Here is a 19,538-nt window from a genome sequence, read left to right on the forward strand (position 1 = left end):
ATACATGCTTTGTTATTATTTGTTCGTTTTGAAGGGAAAGGAAGAGAGAAGAACATAGACAAAGTGAGTGGACAGGGCTGACTTATACGTGTAGAAGTCACCTTATAAGTGTATTATAAATTATGCAATGCCAATTATTTCTAAATCAAATGCATTACACTATGGCATGCCACAGGCTATCCAGGGTAAGGGATGATGGGGTACCTGCAGCGGAGAGAGTAGAAAAGGCAGTATTATTTACCAACAGCCAAAGGTTTCAGTGATATTCTGACACAGTTAAAATGTATTAACATTATGAAATGGATTTTAAATAACTACAGCCACGTGTTGCTTCAGAGCACACTTATGCAATCAGATATAAAACAAATGACATTTCCAACATCAAGCCTAGTATATCAGTAATTCAAGATTTGTAGTGGCCTATTATACTTATCAGCTTTCAGAAAATTCCAATTAACAGTACATTTTAATCTATTTACACTCCAGAAGACCTGTTTCCTCTACACTGCCTCTTTCGCCTCCACAAGTAATCCCCTTTTCAGCTTTTTCAGACCTGAACTAGTTTATCTGTGTAGACACTAGGGGGTAGCACTAAACTATCCATGTGTGTTGAGTTATGACTCGTCGTAGTTTTAATTAGAGTCCCTCTACTTTTCACGGCTAGGCAGCTTACACAGTATACCGTGACAGCGTTTAGTTTGTCGCCAGATGTGTCAGTAGGCCTACTTCATCTTCTTTAGCTTAGCTTGAGGAAACCACACAATAAAGCTGTTTGGTACTCTCGTCACAACATTAGCAGTTCCTCGTACCGGATATGTAATTGTTGACATCATCCCAATTTAACAAACCCACAAGTTGTGGAAAGAAATGTAAGGGAAATCGTTGTTGTTTTATCATTGTTCGTGTTGCTCTGGCGGGCCTATTGTGTTTCAGACGGAAATAGTCTAAATTGTGTTGTTAAATCTAAGCTAAATGTAACTTTTAAAGTTATATCTCCCCTAGGGATGGTAGGCATGTGATCGTCTCATTTGGGTGTGGCTGTCAAGATTTCCTGAGAACAAACAATTACCTACAAAATTAACTCCTCGGAAGGAAGATGCTTTCCCGAGACAAAACTTGATGAAATTATGAGTAGATGTAGTAGCTTATAGCCTACCCTCGGTTTCAGTGCATTTGGATTGTAGTTCATTATCCTATCCAAGCACATGGGGTACATTTTAGACTATACGCAGCCAACCGCTTAGGTTGTAGGTAAGGTTTGTTCAAGGACGGGTAGGTCAGATTAACACTCCAAACATTCCACCTCTAAAACCTAGTTTTGCGTTGTTGGTTTAATCATTAAATTATATAGCCTACGCATAGTGCTAAACGCGAACACCAGGAAAGACTCTTGCTCTGAATTGTTGCCATCCTCTTTAACTGCCTGGCACAACATCTGCTATCTAAACTCTCTACGGCGCAAGAACGCACTTTAGCTTGGGCAACTCGAGGACCACGCGGAGGACCGTCCCTCATCCATAGGGGAAAGGAAGGGAGTTGGGATGTGCTGTCATGTTCTTTAAATAAGCGATCCTACGGTGCCATTTTCCTGACTGGTCTGTGGGGTACTGTTAGGCAATTGAACTGATAGGAATCGATGTGGTTTTCCAAAAGGGACACTTTGCTTAAAATCCTCGCCTTAGATGAGATAGAACCGTTCTCCAATCACTTCTGCTTGACCTGACCTGCCTGATGGTAAGACCTTGTCATTGATTCACTGCTAACAGTTTAGATTAATGTTTCTTTACTAACCAGTTTTTTTTTTTTAAATCATAGAGACTCTGGTTAGCTAAATCAGTTGTGAGTTTATTTCTGTTTAACAAGAATGGATGCCATTACACTATTAAAGTGTTTTGAGCTTCAAAAGTCAGGGAAGGAGATAACTTTCAAATATATCAGTTTTGTCATTCCCACTGAAATGTTTTTTTGAAGGCCTAGATAGTTGTTTGGGGTGCCTTACAGGCTCCTAGGCTCATACTTACCGTACAATACCGTAACATAAATATTTGTGCTATTGTACAGGGCTAAAAATAAAAAACTCTAACTAGCCGACTATCTGATGTGGTGCTGAGGATGAAATGGGAAATGAATGTTCAATTAAAGAAGCTCAGTTATTTTTTAAGGCTGTACTGTTTTAATTCAATTATATTGCTTTCTGGTAATATTTTTGCTGCGGGTTACATTACTGAGAGACTAAAAGTGTAATTGCTTAACAACTGTTCAGAGAACCAGCTTCTTTACAGAGGACAGGGTCACTACCTGTCAACCTTTAACAATTGTGTGGTCAGAGTCCATACTCAACAATTTCCTTCTCTTTGTACACAGCTGAAAAACAGGATATTAAATGTTCAAACTTACATAATTCATCTGAGGTCTGCACCTGTGAATTGCTTACTCAATCTAACTAAATTACCAATTAATGGAAGCTCTGATTTTTGAACCACATTATTTGTTGGCTTAGAGTTTAAAAGATCTCATGCGACAAGTCAGAATTGTGGCTACCTTACAATTACTGTTTCACACCTTTTGGGGACATGAATTCTTGTCATAAAAAACTGCTGTCCTTTTTTGGATCTTTTCTTGTTTATACTGATTTGGATGATCCACCATACCCCATCAGACCTTTATGTGTTGAGTTCTGTCTCCAGAGAGCCCATGCCTGATACTGGTAATGAGACTGATGCAGGACTGGACGCCATGCACCATGGCGTGGAGGGTCCGCATGTCTCTCTCATCTCCATGGTCATCCTCGGCACGATTATGCTCCTCTTCCTCCTCAGTGTGACCTGCTGCTGTTTCTACACAAGGTAAAGCACCTGTAGGTCAACTGTAAGGGCAAAGCTTTTCTCACAAAGTCATGGGGGCCAGGTATACTAATAGAAATTAACTTGCATAATATTATCTGCTAAATTAGTTAATGTCAAATGTAAGTAAGGGGCTATCGGCCAATGCCTTTACCAAGCTCTCAAAAACAGTGTTCTTTTTAAAAACAAAAATTGTTATTTTTGTGGCTAATCCCTGGGTTGAAATCAGATGATGTTAGAGAGCAAAAGAGAAAAAAAGCGCTGCTACATGGAGGTGTGGCAACAGGCGGCCATTGGGCCCTGTGAGGGGCGCCCCGTAGGGAGTTTGCCTACAGGCGGCCATTGGGCCCTGTAAGGGGCGCCCCGTAGGGAGTGCTAGAAACCAGGGGTGCCCACACTGAGCAGGACCCTATTCCTGCCAGATTTACCACAGTGGGAGAGGCAACCGTTCTTTTGACCCCCTCCACTGACAAACACCATGTTCTGTAATGCCACGGAATGGGAATAAACTATGATGGAAATTGATATTACCATTGATGCACATATTTACAAGTGCATTGCAAGCATGCAGGCAACCCTTTGTGTGTGTTTGCCATGGGCATTGATCACCCATGGTGAGGCCCTATGCAAAATAGGCCTCGTCACCTTTCCAGACTTCCTCTCTAGCCAGGGTGATTTAATACACACCACCTATTTTACATTTTGCCTTTGTGCCTTTGTGTGTGGACCTTCCGGAAGCTTCCGTGGGGTAACCTCCCCTCCCCTCCCCTCCCACTCACAAACCCCTCTCCCACCCCTCAACTTTAACACACCCCCAGTGATCTGTGACCTCCCATAGCTGACCTTATAAAAAGTCTTACTTTACATTGATATCCAATCCGTTACCCTGTCTTCATTGATGTGGAACTGATTCCCTATAGGTGTATGTGGAAATAAACCTTCAGAACCTTTGATTCTCCTCGTGGTACCTTTATCTTTGTCTACAAGTTTAGCCTCAGTTATAATTCCGTCAAAATGGTCTATATGGAAAGAAATCGTGTCCATGGCAACAGTATATAGGCCTATATATTGACAAACAAAAAAAACAACAACCAGGATCGATAATATTCAAACTATTAGAACGGAATCTAATTCTGTAGCAATAGTGCACTAACTATAGTTCTGGTTCTTTAACCGTAGCAATAGTGCACTTACTATAGTTCTGGTTCTGTAACTGTAGCTGGTGCCTTACAAATTAGCTGAGCAATTTCATCCAGCATGACGGATTACCATCTGATGGCATTCTTCATCTGTCTCCATCACAGAGGTGATAACTAACTACCTCTGCCTTGCAATACAAGCTACCTAATGTCAGAGTGTTTCCTGACCGACACAGACACTTTCCAGATATGAAAATTAGCTTTCAATTTTAAATTAGTTTCAATTTTCCAGGGTGTTGTGTTGGTAGTTGAGATACAATGAAACATCAACCTAATTACATTTACAAGCAGGGAGTAGCTAGAACACAGGCTAAAGGAAAACATCTAGCCATCAGTGAGGTTGCTTAGAGACCATGTAGGGCTTCCTGGCACGAGTGGTCTGTGTGCACAGAGCATTTCCTCTGTCCTGAAGTGCTTCCTTACTCAAACAATTCAGGACGAGATTGTTATCGGACAGCTTTTTGTGCAGGCTGCTATTTTTGTGTTGTCGCCGTAGTCTCTTGCTGCTTCTAAAGATAGCTTGTGTTCTCTGTCTTTTTGACCTGTCTACAGTGTAAACTGGTGGAACTTCAAACAATTAACTCTCTTATAATGAAAGATCCCTTAATTGTATATGTTTTACTTTGCTGTATATCTTTGCTACATTATAGTTTACTCTTTGCCTCGTGTTAGTTTGGCATTTATTGTGCTTCTTGGTTTACTCAATGATTCCATGGTTCCATGATAGCCATAATTCTAGAGGAATGTCAAGATTAAAGAAATATTGAAAGATGGAATCAAAATAAGTGTCTTCCATTTGCTTTATCCACCCTAAAAGTGAAAACTACAGTGTCATTTCCTTGTAAATTGATACTCTCATAAGAAGAAGAAGAAAAAGTAATTTATTTCCCATAGTACCCATAGTTGCTGATCAGCATACTTTGTCCACAGCAATTACACTTTTTTCACATCATTCAAATAGTAGATATAGAATAGCAATATAATGATAGAGAAGTACACAATGTTTCATCATATTATATCAAAGCCACCATTGTCTTTATAGTAAAACAAACACACAGGAAGACAGACAGAATAGAAGTTGAGGTAAAAGCACAGTGTCATTTTTAGTGGCATCTATTAGTAGAAATGGAACTTTAGCAACCTCATCACTAGATGCCACTAAAAACTACACACTGTACCGTTAACTCAGCGGTTCCCAAACTGGGGGTCGCGGAGCACCGTCAGGGGGTCACGGAGAGGTGGGCCAGTTTGCATATTAAAAAAAAAAATTAAAATAAAATATTCTTTTTTTTTTTTAAATATACGAATAATTATATGAAACATTATATTAAAATACTGGCGTCAGAATAGGCTTTTAATGCACAGCCACTTTGCAGAGAGAAATCCACCTTTGAAAAGAACTCCCTGTAGCCCCACCCTTTGATTCTATATTTGTCGGTTGGTCCCGCCATCGAACGTCAGTGTGATAATCGGATTCAGTTTTCCTCAGCGACGACCATTATTCTATCTCGTTGATTTCACAATGGAGAAATTTCTCGCACTCGGCCAAAAAAGAAAGGCTGCTGCTGCAACGACGCCACCTGCCGGCATATCATCGAGGACACCGACCCTAGCCAAGACAAGGAGGTTTGACGATGCTTTCGTGGGACTGGGGTTTACCAGTGTGATGGTGGGAGCTGAGGAGCGGCCGCAGTGCCTTCTCTGCCTGAAGGTGCTAGCGGTCGAAAGTTTAAAACCGAACAAACTAAAGCGCCACTTGGAGACAACACACCCCGAACATAAAAACAAGCCGATTGATTTTTTTAGAGAAGAGCTTTTAAAAGTTCGGGCACAGCGTAGGTCTTTCACGAAATTAGCATCTACAACTGCCAATGCACAGTTCGCCTCCTATAAAATGAGCTACCTGTTAGCACAGGCAAAGAAGCCTCACACAGATGGCGAGGAGGTGATCCTGCCCGCCGTGATTGAAATAGTTAGAATCATGGGAGACGAGGCAACAGTGAACAAATTAGGCCTGAAATCAATTCCTCTGTCAAACAACACCGTCGGCAGGCGTATACACGACATGGCTGAGGACATTGAAGAACAGCTGACTGACCGAGTTCGTGCTAGCACTTGGTTTGCGCTGCAGGTAGACGAAGCTACTGACAGCAACAAGGACTGTTTATTGATCACGTACATACATTTCATCGATTCGGGGGACATGAGAGAGGATCTTCTCTTCTGCAAAGAGCTGAAAACAAGAGCCACTGCTAACGAACTTTTCCGAATGATTGACACTTACATACGAGGGGCAAATTTGAAATGGGAGTGTTGTGTTGGAGTGTGCACAGATGGGGCTCAGGCTATGGCTGGGAAGCGCAGTGGACTGCAAGCGCTCATCAAAGGTGCGTCCCCCAACGTACAATGGACTCACTGTATGATTCACCGCGAAGCGCTTGCATCAAAACAGCTGAGTCCAGACCTGAATGCTGTCATGACCGACGTAATTGCGACGGTCAATTACATCAAGACGCGCCCGGTGAAAGCCAGACTTTTCGCAGCGCTGTGCGGAGAGATGGGCTCCAAGCACACGGCCGTCCTGTTCCACAGTGATGCGCGATGGCTTTCGCGTGGGAAGGTGTTAAGCCGGGTGTTTGAGTTGAGAGAGGAGATTCGCGTTTTTTTCGAGGAGGAGGGCCATGCCCTTGCGACTAGATACAATGACGAACACTTTCTGTTGGCACTTGCATATCTTAGCGATGTTTTTCAGAAATTGAACAAGTTGAATCTCCAGATGCAAGGACCCAGCACCCACATCCCTCAACTTGCTGCTAAAATGCAGTCCTTTTCGAAGAAACTGGAACTGTGGGGGCAGAGACTGGAGGAGGGACACACAGACTTGTTTCAGAACTTACATGCCTTTCTGGAAACTACAGGTTGTCAGAACTCCATTTTGACATGCGTTCAGTCCCACATCTCTGCCCTCCAACTGCATTTTCAAAAATACTTCCCAACAACGATGCAGTGGCACACTACGAATGGCTAACAGACCCCTTCAGTGGAAGGACACCTGCTCACCTCAGTGTCGCTGAACAGGAGCAGTTCATTGACGTCACTTCAGACATAGGATTAAAACAGCAGTTTAGGGCCAAGTCACTGCCTGCCTTTTGGGTTGGAGTGGAGAAAGACTATCCGTTGCTGGGTGGAAAGGCTGTGTCCATATTTCTCCCTTTTGCCACTTCTTACCTTTGCGAGGTAGGCTTTTCTGCAGTGGCCTCCATCAAGAACAAATACAGGTCAAGGTTGGACATTGAAAGTGAACTGAGAGTGGCAATCTCAAAGCTGTCACCAAGATTTCAAAAACTTTGTGCAGAAAGGCAAGCACACCCAAGTCACTGAAAAAAAACAACTTTTCGGGGTGGGGATTGGGTTAGTTTTGTTATATTGTTACTGACCAATTGTTACTGACCAATTGTTGATGCTTTACTATTAATGTTTTTTTTTTTAATATACCGGTATATACATATATTGCTACAAGGTGAAAAATATAATATGTTCTGGGATGGGTTGTGGGGGTACTGTTTATCATTGACTGTCATGAATTATTTTTTTATTGTTTTATAATAAAACTTAAGCCAAAAGGCTATATTTGCATATTTACATGGCTGTCTCTGAAGATTTATATTACATAGTAACAAGAACATTATTAAAAATAACAATAATAATAATGGTGATGATTACTACTACATAATAATAATGACAATAATAATAATAATGATTTTGAACATTATTATTATGCATAGTAACATTAATGCACTAAATTGGGGGGGGGGGGGGGGTGGGGGTGGGTGCTGTCGCGCGGGGCGGGGGTGGGGGTGGGTGCTGTCGCGCGGGGCGGGGGGGTCGCGAAAACAGTCTCAAGTCCAAAAGGGGGTCCCCTGAAAAAAAGTTTGGGAACCACTGCGTTAACTCATTAGTAAGGTGACCTTTCGCTTCATTACAGTGCATGAAATGCCCTGTATTGTTATTCCTAGGCTTCTTCTTCTTCTTCTTCTTCTTCTTCTTATTCTTGTTACCTTTTTCTGCGATTAATTCAGCCCGAACCGCTTAACGTAGAAACTTCATTTAAACTTTGTCGCGTAGGTCTTGTAAAGGACACTTATGCTATGTATTTTTCACTTTTCTAAACTTTATACTTTTTAAGATATTAAATAAAAACGAATCTAAATTTTCCCATTGACTTACATTGGGCCATTATGACATCATAATAGGGTCTTTAAACTGGCTTGCACCTGTGCTTCACTGACAGCTGCACCAAATCAAAGGAACCTCTTCTCTGTCCCTCTCAATTTAACTGTAACTAGGAACATTAAGACACCTTCCATTCTCTACTTTTTTCTCTCTCCATCTCTCCATCTATTTTCACTCTCTTTTTCTCTTCCACTCTTCTTTCCTTCTTCCACTCTTCTTTCCTTTCTTCACTCTTCTTTCCTTTCTTAACCTTTGCATTTCATGCACTGGTATTTCCTTCAGGAAATGCATTTTCTAGTTTGTTTTTCTTCTTCTTATTAACAGCTTGTTATTGACTCATGGCTTGTACATCACATCATACCACAAAAAGTTGTATCCATTGCTCTTTCAGTAAACTAAGACTTCGCGCCCAGGCTCAAAGCATTGGCTACAAGGCGGTAAGACTTTTCTTCTCCCCTTTCTTATTGTGTACAAAACTTCTGGAAAACTACCCCTAAAAACTACCCGTATCTATATTTATCGCTTAAATCCCCAGTGTTATAATTGAGCAATGAGCTTTGAATTGACAGCCCTCTAGTGATCATTTGACAAAATGCAGCTGGATATGGTTTTTATATTAATGCAAGTATAACTTGCACAAGTTTTAAGGGGCATAAACATAAAGGCGATATATTTTATTGCATGTGTTGTCTTAAACTCACTTTGTACATTGTTCAGGTTGTATTTGAAGATGAGTCCACTGAATTACATTTGCAAGAGGTAAGTTCTTTAGTTGCGTCAGTTCTTTTTACAAATTCATAAAAAAATCTCTGCCATTCTCGTTTTTAATCTGGTCGTTTCACTGTGAGATTTCAGCCAAGAGGGTTACAGCAACTGTTAGCAGTTTAAAAGGGTTCCTCTTTTCACAGTTGTTGCTGTCAATCATGTCACATTACATCTAGACGCAGAGAAAGGACTAAATGTCCTGTGGTTTTACATGGATTTAGAAATCATTAAAAACTTACCACTGAATACTAAAGGTTATTATGTGACACCTAGAAGATGAAACGTTTATGTTCATGATCACTTGGTGATTTCTATAGCCTTCTGCAACAAAATGACATATTGCAATAAAACCACAGCTGACCACACTTATCTGCATGAGTGATACATCAGGGAGGTGGACAGTTTTGTTGACCATGCTCATCTTTCCTACAGGAAACTTGTGTGGTGTGTTTGGAGGACTTTAGAATAAAAGATGAGCTTGGTGTGTTGCCATGTCAACACACATTTCACAAAAGGTGAGTCCTGTGAAGTGTTTAAACATCCTGAATCCTTGTGCTAACACTGATGTATCAGACGTATCACAACCTTGAAGTAACACTTAGAAACGGAATGCTATAAGTCAGTGCGGGCACATGATGGCAGCACTCCGATCCCATCCGATTCTCTCCATGGGGTCTCCATGGGGGGTTAACTGCTCTATCTCAAAGCACATGGCAGTGACAAATCTAGATCATGGCCGCGTCAGTTCAAATCAAATGCGGAATGTTTACATCTGCTACCGTTGATTATACAGTAAATACGTTGTGAAATGAAACAAAACCACACCACAGTTAAAGTTGTATTAGTATTGATTGATTCACATCGATATGAATGGATTACATGACTAACAACTGGTGGAAAAGTAATATGAAAATATTTGTTCACTGAATTAGCGCGTTCTGTCCCAAACAGTTGCGTTCCAGTTTCAAAGTTTCAGTTTCGGTTTCAGTATTTCAACGTGAATGAGAGGGAGCACAAGAACTGAGCGTCTAGCAGCGATTATCATATCATAGACATATATGATGCATGTATATGTCTGTGGGCACGATCTCAAGCACGTGCAAAAGTTGTTGTTGTCCAATTTGAATCTAGATTCGAGAGACACATGCGCGCCCAGTCCAATTCCCAGCGGAATCGAATCGTGTATCCAGGGGTTTACATCGGAGTCCAGTCGGACTCAAGACGGACACAATGAATCTAGATTTGGGGAGACACATGTGTCCAATCTCCAATTTAAATCGGACTGAAATCGGAAATTGGACACATGTGTCCACACTGAGTGAGTGGTGTCAATGTTTTGTGTAAAGGCCTCTGAGTTGAGGCCAGAAATGTGAGCAAGAAAGAAGATGTTCATTTGTCTTAGCGGTCGTGTCTGTGTGTCTTAGCGATACTGCCTGTAGCATCGGGGTTGCATCAGTGTGTTTCATTTGCAAGTGTCTTACATGTAGCATGTGTGTGTGTTTGTCCCATAGGTGTCTAGGTAAATGGCTTCAGGTGAGAGGTGTGTGCCCCATGTGTAATTACCTCATCAGTGGCCCCTTAGAGCAGCATCACAGCCTGGCCACACTGCTGGATGAAATGGTATAACAGCCAGCTGTTGGCCATACTCCTCAGGATCTATCAATGGATGGTATATTAAACAGTCACCATCACCATCACCATCACCATCACCATCATCATATCCCACAGGATCCACTGTTTGAAAGTATATTAAACAAGCACCAACCATACTCCCCCTAGTATAGCTGCCAACTACACTCCTCACGATGCCCCATTTGATGGCATAGTAGGCATGTACCATCAACAGTGCGGATCCACTGCGGGAAGAATTGGTATAGCAATCAGCCAACAACCATGTCCTTAGGATCCACTCCTAGATAGATAGATAGATATAACAGACATCTACAAGCAGCACTCTTCAGTGCCCACGGCTGGATGCTATAGCAGATGGCTACCATCCCCAGCTACACTCACTCCAGCTACCAGCTACACTTCTCAGGATTAAATTCTATGGACTAATATGAGCCACTTTCCTAAGGATCTGACACTGTGGAAAAATATGAATTGTTGCCAGTCTGCAACAGATTTTGTTGCCACTTGTTTATTCTCACCCATGGACGGTGTTAGGCCTGGACATCCGAGACTACAGTCCTGAATGTTTTATACATAGCTCGGATCACAATTTATTATTATTATTTTTTTTTTTTACAAAAATAAGAATAATAAAAAAAAATAGCCCTAGGATCTATTCATCTGTCATTCTGATTATGCATTTAAGCCCTCATCAATAATATGATATCATTAATATCATATCATCTGTGTGTCATTCAAGCAGCAGATCTACTTTACTACCTGGCACACAAACATTTTGTGTGAGCACTAGAGAGAGTGCATCTGTTACAGGGCTTGTCATTGTTGGCATCTGATGGTAGCTAGCCAGCGAATTGATTAAGGCAAGACCTGAAGGATATAAGAAGCTTTTTTTAAAAGAAAAAGGTTGAAGGCAGCGAGACGCAGGCGAGGCTGAAGGATGCAGAGGAGGAGTTATCTCCTGTTGCTGACCGTTTGGGTTACAGCAAGGTAAAAGGGCAGGAAATGTTGAACTCAAATGTTGACTTAACTTTTATACCTCCCAGTTTAAAATTGATCTCCGGGCAGGCCTATCTAAACTTTGGTTTACCAAACGAAGGCAGACAATGTTTTCTGATAATCAAACAGTATAATGTTCACATGAAATGTAATTTCTGTCTATAAAATATTAGTAAAAGTAAATGTTGACTTCACTTTTATACCTCCCAGTTTAAAGTTGATCTCCGGGCAGGCCTATCTAAACTTTGGTTTACCAAACAAAGGCAGACAATGTTTTCTGATAATCAAACAGTATAATGTTCACATGAAATGTAATTTCTGTCTATACAATATTAGTAAAAGTAAATGTTTTCTATGGGTAACGTATGGCAATGTCCATGTCCTGTGTCAGTATGCCCTAACAGAAAAGTGTATTCATATATACAAGCAGTGTGGTTTAATGGGTGGGGTAGTGTTCATGCATGTCATGCATATCATGCATGCTACGGGTTGTCTTAAGGCTGACTGTTTCTGTCTCAAACTGTTGGGGTGTTTCGGCTGTCAGAATGTTTAAAACATTCTCAGGGAGGATGTCCCGAACCTGCCCTACTGCTCTGGACTAATGTCTTCAACTCCTAGCCACACCCCTGCCCTTGCCACAAGATCTCAGTGTTGCCTAAGACTTTATTCTACCTGGCTTGGCTTTCCTCTAAAACATTTGAACTTGAAACTCTGAAGTCAGACCAATGGATGTTTGCAGAATGTGGCCAATAACACAAGATGCTCCACTCTCCAGCCAACACTTAGAAGCCTCACAATGTTGAAAAGCAGTAATGGCTCTCCCATCTGATGAACCGCTACAAAAACAAAAAAAACTAACAAATGGAATCGTACAGGCCACTAAGCGCTTAGAAACACCTGAAGAGACAGCTTTTGAAAAAGGACCATGGAGTATGGAAGTGACTCCAATTATCCACATCAAACACCATCACTATGAAAGAACATAGGTCAGGTTTATTGACATTGAACTAATTTACTATCCCTTGTGGAGAGCTTTTCAAGACTGTGCCTAGTTCTCCCTCTATGCTTAGAGCTGTAGAAGACTAAATATAAGCAGGCACCATGTGTATCCAAGCTCATTCCATTGTGATTCCTCTAGTCTGTATCCATACATGCACATTAAAATGAAGAAGGTCCTCCACGACCTTCTCATAGTGTAATAGTGTGATCCCACATTGGGGCTGAGCCTGCCAACTCAGGTACTGGAGACTCGAGTTATGGCAGTAAATGGGTTGAAACCGTCTGGTGTTTGTCATTCACTGGCATGCCTCCTGAGGAACTGGAGAGTGAGGTTTACACACGGCATAGTTTTGTACCCACTGGCCTTCATTACAACAGGCTGGGGTGATGGCATAAGAGCAGCTTTTTCTCAGTCATGGGGCTTAGCAGGCAGAGCATGGGCAGCCCTCATCCAGCTAGACTAAGCCCTCAGATACTGTGTTTCATCTCCCTTCCGAGTACGGGGCAACTAGACAGTGAGCACCACATGCATCCAGACCCAGACTCTGGGCCCATGAACACAAAAAATCAGCTGTTTATACGAACTGGACGACACTGGAACACACACCTCTCCCCCAGCTTGGCTCAGGTATCCTAAGAGAGCCGTTTAAACATGGTTGTCATGAGAGTATAATATTGACAAAACCTGAAGCAAACATACAGAATGTACTGACACAATGTCTGCTTCCTGTAGATATAGTTACCCTTGGCTTTGTAGGTTCTTGGGCTGAGAATTTATTTAGGATTGGTAAGGACAGGTAAAGATGGTTGGACAGAGAGAAATCACTTCCAGGTCAGTTATGGCCTTTTCCTTCCATTCAGTGTCATGGCTTAAGAATATGATAACCACAGGCAAGGCTTTGCTGTGCACTTCTCAGCCCTGCATGGATTGCACCTGCCTCTGGAACGCATCCGTCTCTGATCCGGGCCAGAATCAGTAGATGTAGATGTACAGCAAATAAGGCTTGCCTCTAAAATATACCTTGAAGTGCTTTGAGATAACTCAATGATCTTTTACCCCTTTCTTCCATTTTGTAGACGTTGTACCCTCAAGGTTTTAGTAGGCCCATGCCTTGCGCTATCGTTCATGTGAAAAGAAATACAATATTCAAAAAAGATTGAGGCAGGCAGGTGGCACCCAATCGATTATAATTAGCCTCTGCGTCTTACGATGACAAATATGTTGTGCATTTGAAAGTGGCCAAAACACATAATGCCTCAAAGTGGAATGCAAATGAATGGGAGTGGGCCTCCTATCCCCTCAGGTACTGGCCAGATTGATTGTTGAATTGTCATCTGAAGAGGATTGGGAGTTTTTTCCCCTGATCATTATGCAGTTCCATGTGATCTCCAGCAGCAGGCGCTGTCTGAACCATCACGAATTGCCAAGGCCTTTGTGCTTGGGTGTTAGTATTCAGTCAAAGGACATGTTGACGAGTCCAGAGAACAGAGGACAAACCCAAGCGGGCCGGGGTCAGAGGTCTTTCTAATTTAACGCACTGGGGGAGGAGACTTATGTGGCACCGTGACATTGTCTGGTGTTGGACAAAGAAGATTGTGGTGGGTGTTTTGTTACATCTTGATTTGGATTTAGATTGTTGTTCCATTATTTACTATCAGTTTCTTCAATTTAGCCACAGCATCAACTGCACAGCTGTTCAAAAGTATGCCTTTGTATATTTTTGCCATTTTAATTAATAAATATACCTTTGCAACAACTGTTGAACGTTCATGCTGTTTCAGCAAAAACCTTATTGCAATTAGGCAATCTCTGGGAAAATGTGATTCTTCTGCAATCCTTTCTTGATACCCAAGGATCATACTTCCCTCCTCTCATGGCTACAGTGCAATGAGGGAATACAAGACTGCTCTGAAGACTGAGATCTTAATGTCTTAAATGCAGTACATTTTAATTAACAAAAAAGTATTATTAAATACATATAATGGGATTTAGAATTGATGCTTCCCTTTGTGTCCATGATATGGGCTATGTAACCATCATTAGTAGCATATCTATACTTCATACGGTTATTTAAACTGCCAGTGTGAATAAAATAGCCCAAGCTTTACTGCCCATCTGTCTACAACTGACAACCGCACAGCACAATCCTCTACCGCCCATCAGCCAGTGTGCATGGGCACTGCACCTGTAACCCACAAAACACTTCTATGTTGGAAGTGTACAGAATGCAGACCAGGTCCTATTTATTTGAGGGTATTCAATGAATTTTCTCTTCATCGAGTTTTCTTGTCCATTGAAGTCCTGCCGGGGCGGCTAAATTAAACAAAGGGCCAGGGCCCCACATTAGCGCCATTTATTAACATTCTGGATAACGGTCTCAAGGCTTGACCCAGATTGTAGCAAATGCTCAGCCTGGATTGGTTCCTGATCCACACCAAATCCATTTCAGAGTTGGACACTAGTTAGGAAATCTGCAGAGGCCCAATTGAAAATGCTAGCCCTGTTGTCTGAGCGATTATTGACATGGGAAATTAAGTCAAGGTCCTTTAATAATGTTTAGATAACTGCAAAGAATGTATTATTGAAGACTCCCTGATAATATGACAAGGCAGAGGCAGGCCATCTATGAAGTATGTTCACGGATACATTTATTCCAATTCTGTTTCTAGGGTTCCAAATATGGATTTAAGACACAACCGCAATGCAATTTCTCAAACCTTTTACAAAGAAAAAAAAAAGTAATCACTATTGACACCTAGATACTTTTTTTGCAGAAAAAAACAAGAAAACATTTGATCTTCAAGGAAACTTGTTCCTACTTTAATCCTGATTTTTTTTTGTTAAACAATTTGTGGTCCTGAAAACACATTCCTAATGCATAAAAACAAGGCCAGGCACAAATCAAACATGGAACAAGTATTTTCAATTTAAGGACAAGGGTGGTTGGTAGTTCTTAAAAAGAAAACAAAAAGAAAAATGTACATGAACAGGAATGCCAATAAATTGGAGGTCTGGATGAGGGTGGACTGGGGCAGTCAGGGGGCAGAGGATGGAAGCGTAGACGGAACGCCACTCAAAGCTGGCCACAGTCGGAGATTGTGAGCTTGGCGGAGGTCTTCCCGCTGCTGCTGCCCTTAGCCTCCATCTTCTTCACGACGTCCATGCCTTCCACAACCTTACCGAATACCACGTGTTTGCCATCCAGCCTGACAAGACACAAAGGAAATGTATACACATTGGAAAGGGGACAAGCCAAATAAGGTTTTTACATTTAAACCAGTCTTTTCAAACGTGGGGAAACAAACAAGGGTGTCAATGTTGTACTGCCTGCCGCACTCAGACCTTAAAACTTGTGACATGCTTAAGACCACGGACCCCTAACCACCAAGAGTTTAAACCTTCCTCCACTTTATAACCAGCCAACAACTTTCCCTGTTAACTGACTTAAGACAACTAACTTCCAAATGATTAACCATCCATAATATGAGAGTTTCCCCTTAAGCAGAGTCTGAACACTTCACACTTGCTTCAGTGGCAATGGTTAACCTCTTTAGCTGTGAATAAGACGGAGTCAGAGGGCAGCGTTAATGACTTCCATGGGACTACGATTACAACGTAAATGTGACAGCACTCATCAAATAGGCCATTCACAGAGGAGATAGAAGAGACTTGAAACTTCTACTGGAACTTACTTTAGACACACACATCTTGAATCACAAATGTACCCATTTGCCAGACACCTTTATCGAATGCAAGTTCCAGCATTGTACAGTTTCACAGTATCTGTGGATATGCTGCATCAAACCAATTAAGTTTGTTGTTAGCACCATGTTTTACCAGTTGAGCTACAGGGACACAATATAAAAAAAAAATACTAACGGCAAGGATTTAGAAATCAGTGGACTTTCCCAAAACCCCTGAAATCCTATACTGCTCTCTGTAGAATTGAATGCTGGAAGGTCAGGATAGACATGCTCATCACTAGCGTTAGGCATTTACCAGGCCGTGTCAGCAGTGCAAATGAAGAACTGGGAACCGTTGGTGTTGGGTCCAGCGTTGGCCATGGAGAGAGTGCCAGGACCCCCGTGCTTCAGGGTGAAGTTCTCATCAGCAAACTTGTTGCCATAGATGGACTTTCCACCAGTTCCGTTGTGGTTGGTGAAATCACCACCCTGAAAAGCAAAACATTTTTTTTCCAGCGTGATGAGAACCAAAATAGTAAACGTTAATTTGAAGTGACAAATTACCTGCAGCTAAGCACAGCTAAACCTTCAGGGTGGTAAAACATTGATTACCTGCCTTTAGTGCGCACATGCCTGAAACTAGTGCGGACTTCCAGAAAAATCTAATCTTGTTTCCCTTACCTGGCACATGAATTCGCTGATGACGCGGTGGAAGCCGGAACCCTTGTAGCCGAAGCCCTTCTCACCGGTGCAGAGGGCTCTGAAATTCTCTATCGGAAGTCAACAAAAAACGGAACTCAGTACTGCAAAGCGGTACTGACGGTAACCCCCCCCCCACACACAAATGTATTTAAGTGGGGGCATGTTCGTCTGTGTTTATACATTTAAGCTGATACAAAACATGTCATTAGAGAACGCTCTGACTAAAGGACTGCATCGGCACGAAAAGGACACATCACTGGGGTAACAGGGATTCATTACACACCAAGTGGCTCAGACCCAATATTAAAATGGCCAACTTACCGGCAGTCTTGGGGACAACATCAGCCCTCAGCTTTTCAGGTGGGAAAAAAAAAAAAAGAAATTATTAATTGTGGCTTCACAGTAGTCCAGAAAATCCAGTCAAGTTCAGATTTACAGGTTCTAAAACCAATGTAGTTGCTCAGAAATTAGTCAAAATTTGTATTTAATGTTTTTTAACATAGCCCAATGATGACTCAGAAGTCTGTTGATAGATGTAATGAAATCTTAACATGCACATAGTGGAAACACGAGTTTTCAGTCTTTTAAGGTCATCCACGCCCTTCTTATGCCACTCCCTCAGTTTTATTTTTATACATTTCCTGTTAGCAGGTTTCCCCATCATGAAGCCTGCGTTTACTGCTCCTGCGCATCACATACTTACTAAAAATTAAATATAGTGGTCGCATTTGTATTGAAATTCGTTGCGCTTGTTGAATCATTGTTGCTTCGATTTGAAAATTAAACTAGGTGAGAAGCGAAAGAGCTGTACGTTACATAAGTTACTTTTGAAGTTTATTGCGGTTTCCCCACCGCTTTGATATGCGCCTGTGAATGAACGCGCAACGGAGCCGACAAAAGACGCTATGCGCACACAATAATGCGTTCTCATATAAGGAGTTCAGCAGTTGACAGTAACGGTATATGATTACAATGGTTAATTGGTTTGATTCAGATCTTGTCTTCATGAGAGTATTGGCCAGATACATTCTATCGGCATTCAAATAAACATGTATGCACATTTTGTACAGTAGGGTGGAGCGGTTGCTAAGTCTTCCTAGGGTGCTTCTCTCGTGGCCTGCTATTGATCCTGGTGGCTGCCGATCATTTTACTTGGCCAATTAAAAAAAAACAGATGGAGATGGTTCACCTGTATCCACTGCATACCGGTCCGTCAAAGAACTAATACCCTCCCCATCCCTAGGACTGAACAAAGATGATGCCATTGCGCCCATCCGAGCACCTTTTACAACAATTAGTTAAGTAGGGCCGAGAAGTGTAAAGTTGGTGAATGAAAATGATTGCCAAGCAACTGTTAAATCTTCACTCGAGTTTGCCAAATGTCTCAACTCCACGCCCCTCCCTTTCTTTTCCAAAATGGCATCTTGCGCTATGAAAAAAAAATGACGGTGAAAATGGCGTCCGCATTAAAAATGCTTGCTCGAGTACGTTGCTGAGTAAAGAATTCTTCCAAATGGCACAATTGAATATTTTTTTCTTCGTTTTTTTACATAATGCATGCGATTTTGTCTATGACGGGTACCACTTGGGTTAACCCCGCATACAATAAATATCTCTATCTACAAAGAATGTAGGATTGCTGCTGGCTAACATTGCTGATTGAAGCAAGCAAGGGCGCGCACACACACACACACACACACACACACACACACAAGAGTCGGCTGTTCAATGAACTCCAGCTCCGTTGCAAGCCGGCCCTTCATTATGCAAGAAGAATGATCTACCTTTTTCAAATAAAAAACGAACGAAACCGGCAGCTTTACAAACACATTAGACATCCAATTTGCGTTTACAAAATATGTAATAACGATATACGCTTAGTCTTTATTGAAAACTTCCACGTTGAGGCACGTTTTCGGTTCGAGACTTCCTTAACCACCTTAACGTTAATAGTAATTGTGCAACTTTAAACACAAACAACATAGAGGGTTTTAATTAAGCTAGGTATTTCTTTGAGGGGGAAATGACAATGCCTGTCTCTACTGTCAAATATCCACATGCACGTTTTTCCATCGGTTTTACTTACCTCAATAACAATCCTACCGGCGCTGTTGTCACCGATGGAGATGTCAAAGAAAACTTTGGGGTTTGCCATGGTTATTGAAAAGGCAGATTTTAAATTTTATATTACTAGTTGAAGTGGACTCCAATTGTTACCCAAATGTGCCGCAGCCGCTCGAGACTACAACGCCGTGTGAAAACTAAATATATAGAAGCAGCGAGGGAGTCAGTGAGCGGATAGGAACCAATGAAAACACCGAGAGAGTTGAATGGCCTGTATCTTGACCAATTGGATATCGCATTGTTGCATACATTACAGCATGTTTCCAATTTCAAGCAAACCCTTTAGATCAGCAAAGTTCAGCAGTAGAGCATGTGATTGACGTTCGGATTCGCCCATTGTACTGGACAAAAATGACCACAC

At 41.7% G+C, this 19,538-nt stretch overlaps 2 protein-coding genes across 2 annotated transcripts; one reads left to right on the forward strand and one right to left on the reverse strand.

The window, feature by feature from the left end:
• Positions 1-1,163: 1,163 nt before the first annotated feature.
• LOC308372010 (RING finger protein 122) lies at positions 1,164-11,284 on the forward strand. Its single transcript, XM_080847100.1, has 6 exons — positions 1,164-1,734; positions 2,688-2,846; positions 8,667-8,712; positions 8,993-9,034; positions 9,473-9,555; positions 10,552-11,284. The coding sequence occupies exons 2-6, from the start codon at positions 2,695-2,697 to the stop codon at positions 10,664-10,666; spliced, it is 438 nt and encodes a 145-aa protein (XP_080703226.1). The 5' UTR covers positions 1,164-1,734; positions 2,688-2,694; the 3' UTR covers positions 10,667-11,284.
• A 4,015-nt stretch (positions 11,285-15,299) lies between these two features.
• On the reverse strand, positions 15,300-19,296 carry ppiab (peptidylprolyl isomerase Ab (cyclophilin A)). The gene is made up of 5 exons (XM_080847123.1): positions 19,140-19,296; positions 17,375-17,405; positions 17,033-17,121; positions 16,668-16,840; positions 15,300-15,874 (listed from the first exon to the last, which is right to left on the reverse strand). The coding sequence occupies exons 1-5, from the start codon at positions 19,206-19,208 to the stop codon at positions 15,742-15,744; spliced, it is 495 nt and encodes a 164-aa protein (XP_080703249.1). The 5' UTR covers positions 19,209-19,296; the 3' UTR covers positions 15,300-15,741.
• Between the last annotated feature and the right edge of the window lie 242 nt (positions 19,297-19,538).

Source organism: Sprattus sprattus (assembly GCF_963457725.1).
Source record: "Sprattus sprattus genome assembly, chromosome: 11".
In the NCBI taxonomy this organism is placed as follows: Eukaryota; Metazoa; Chordata; class Actinopteri; order Clupeiformes; family Clupeidae; genus Sprattus; species Sprattus sprattus.

Bases quoted from the DNA above. Each gene is read 5' to 3' on its own strand.
- LOC308372010 (XM_080847100.1), top strand. From the start codon at position 2,695: ATGCCTGATACTGGTAATGAGACTGATGCAGGACTGGACGCCATGCAC. The intron at 2,847-8,666 runs GTAAAGCACCTG...TTGCTCTTTCAG, and splicing joins TGCTGCTGTTTCTACACAAG to TAAACTAAGACTTCGCGCCC. The intron at 9,035-9,472 runs GTAAGTTCTTTA...TCTTTCCTACAG, and splicing joins CTGAATTACATTTGCAAGAG to GAAACTTGTGTGGTGTGTTT.
- ppiab (XM_080847123.1), bottom strand. From the start codon at position 19,208: ATGGCAAACCCCAAAGTTTTCTTTGACATCTCCATCGGTGACAACAGC. The intron at 16,841-17,032 runs GTAAGGGAAACA...TTTGCTTTTCAG, and splicing joins TCAGCGAATTCATGTGCCAG to GGTGGTGATTTCACCAACCA. The intron at 15,875-16,667 runs GTAAATGCCTAA...GTGTCTTGTCAG, and splicing joins TGCACTGCTGACACGGCCTG to GCTGGATGGCAAACACGTGG.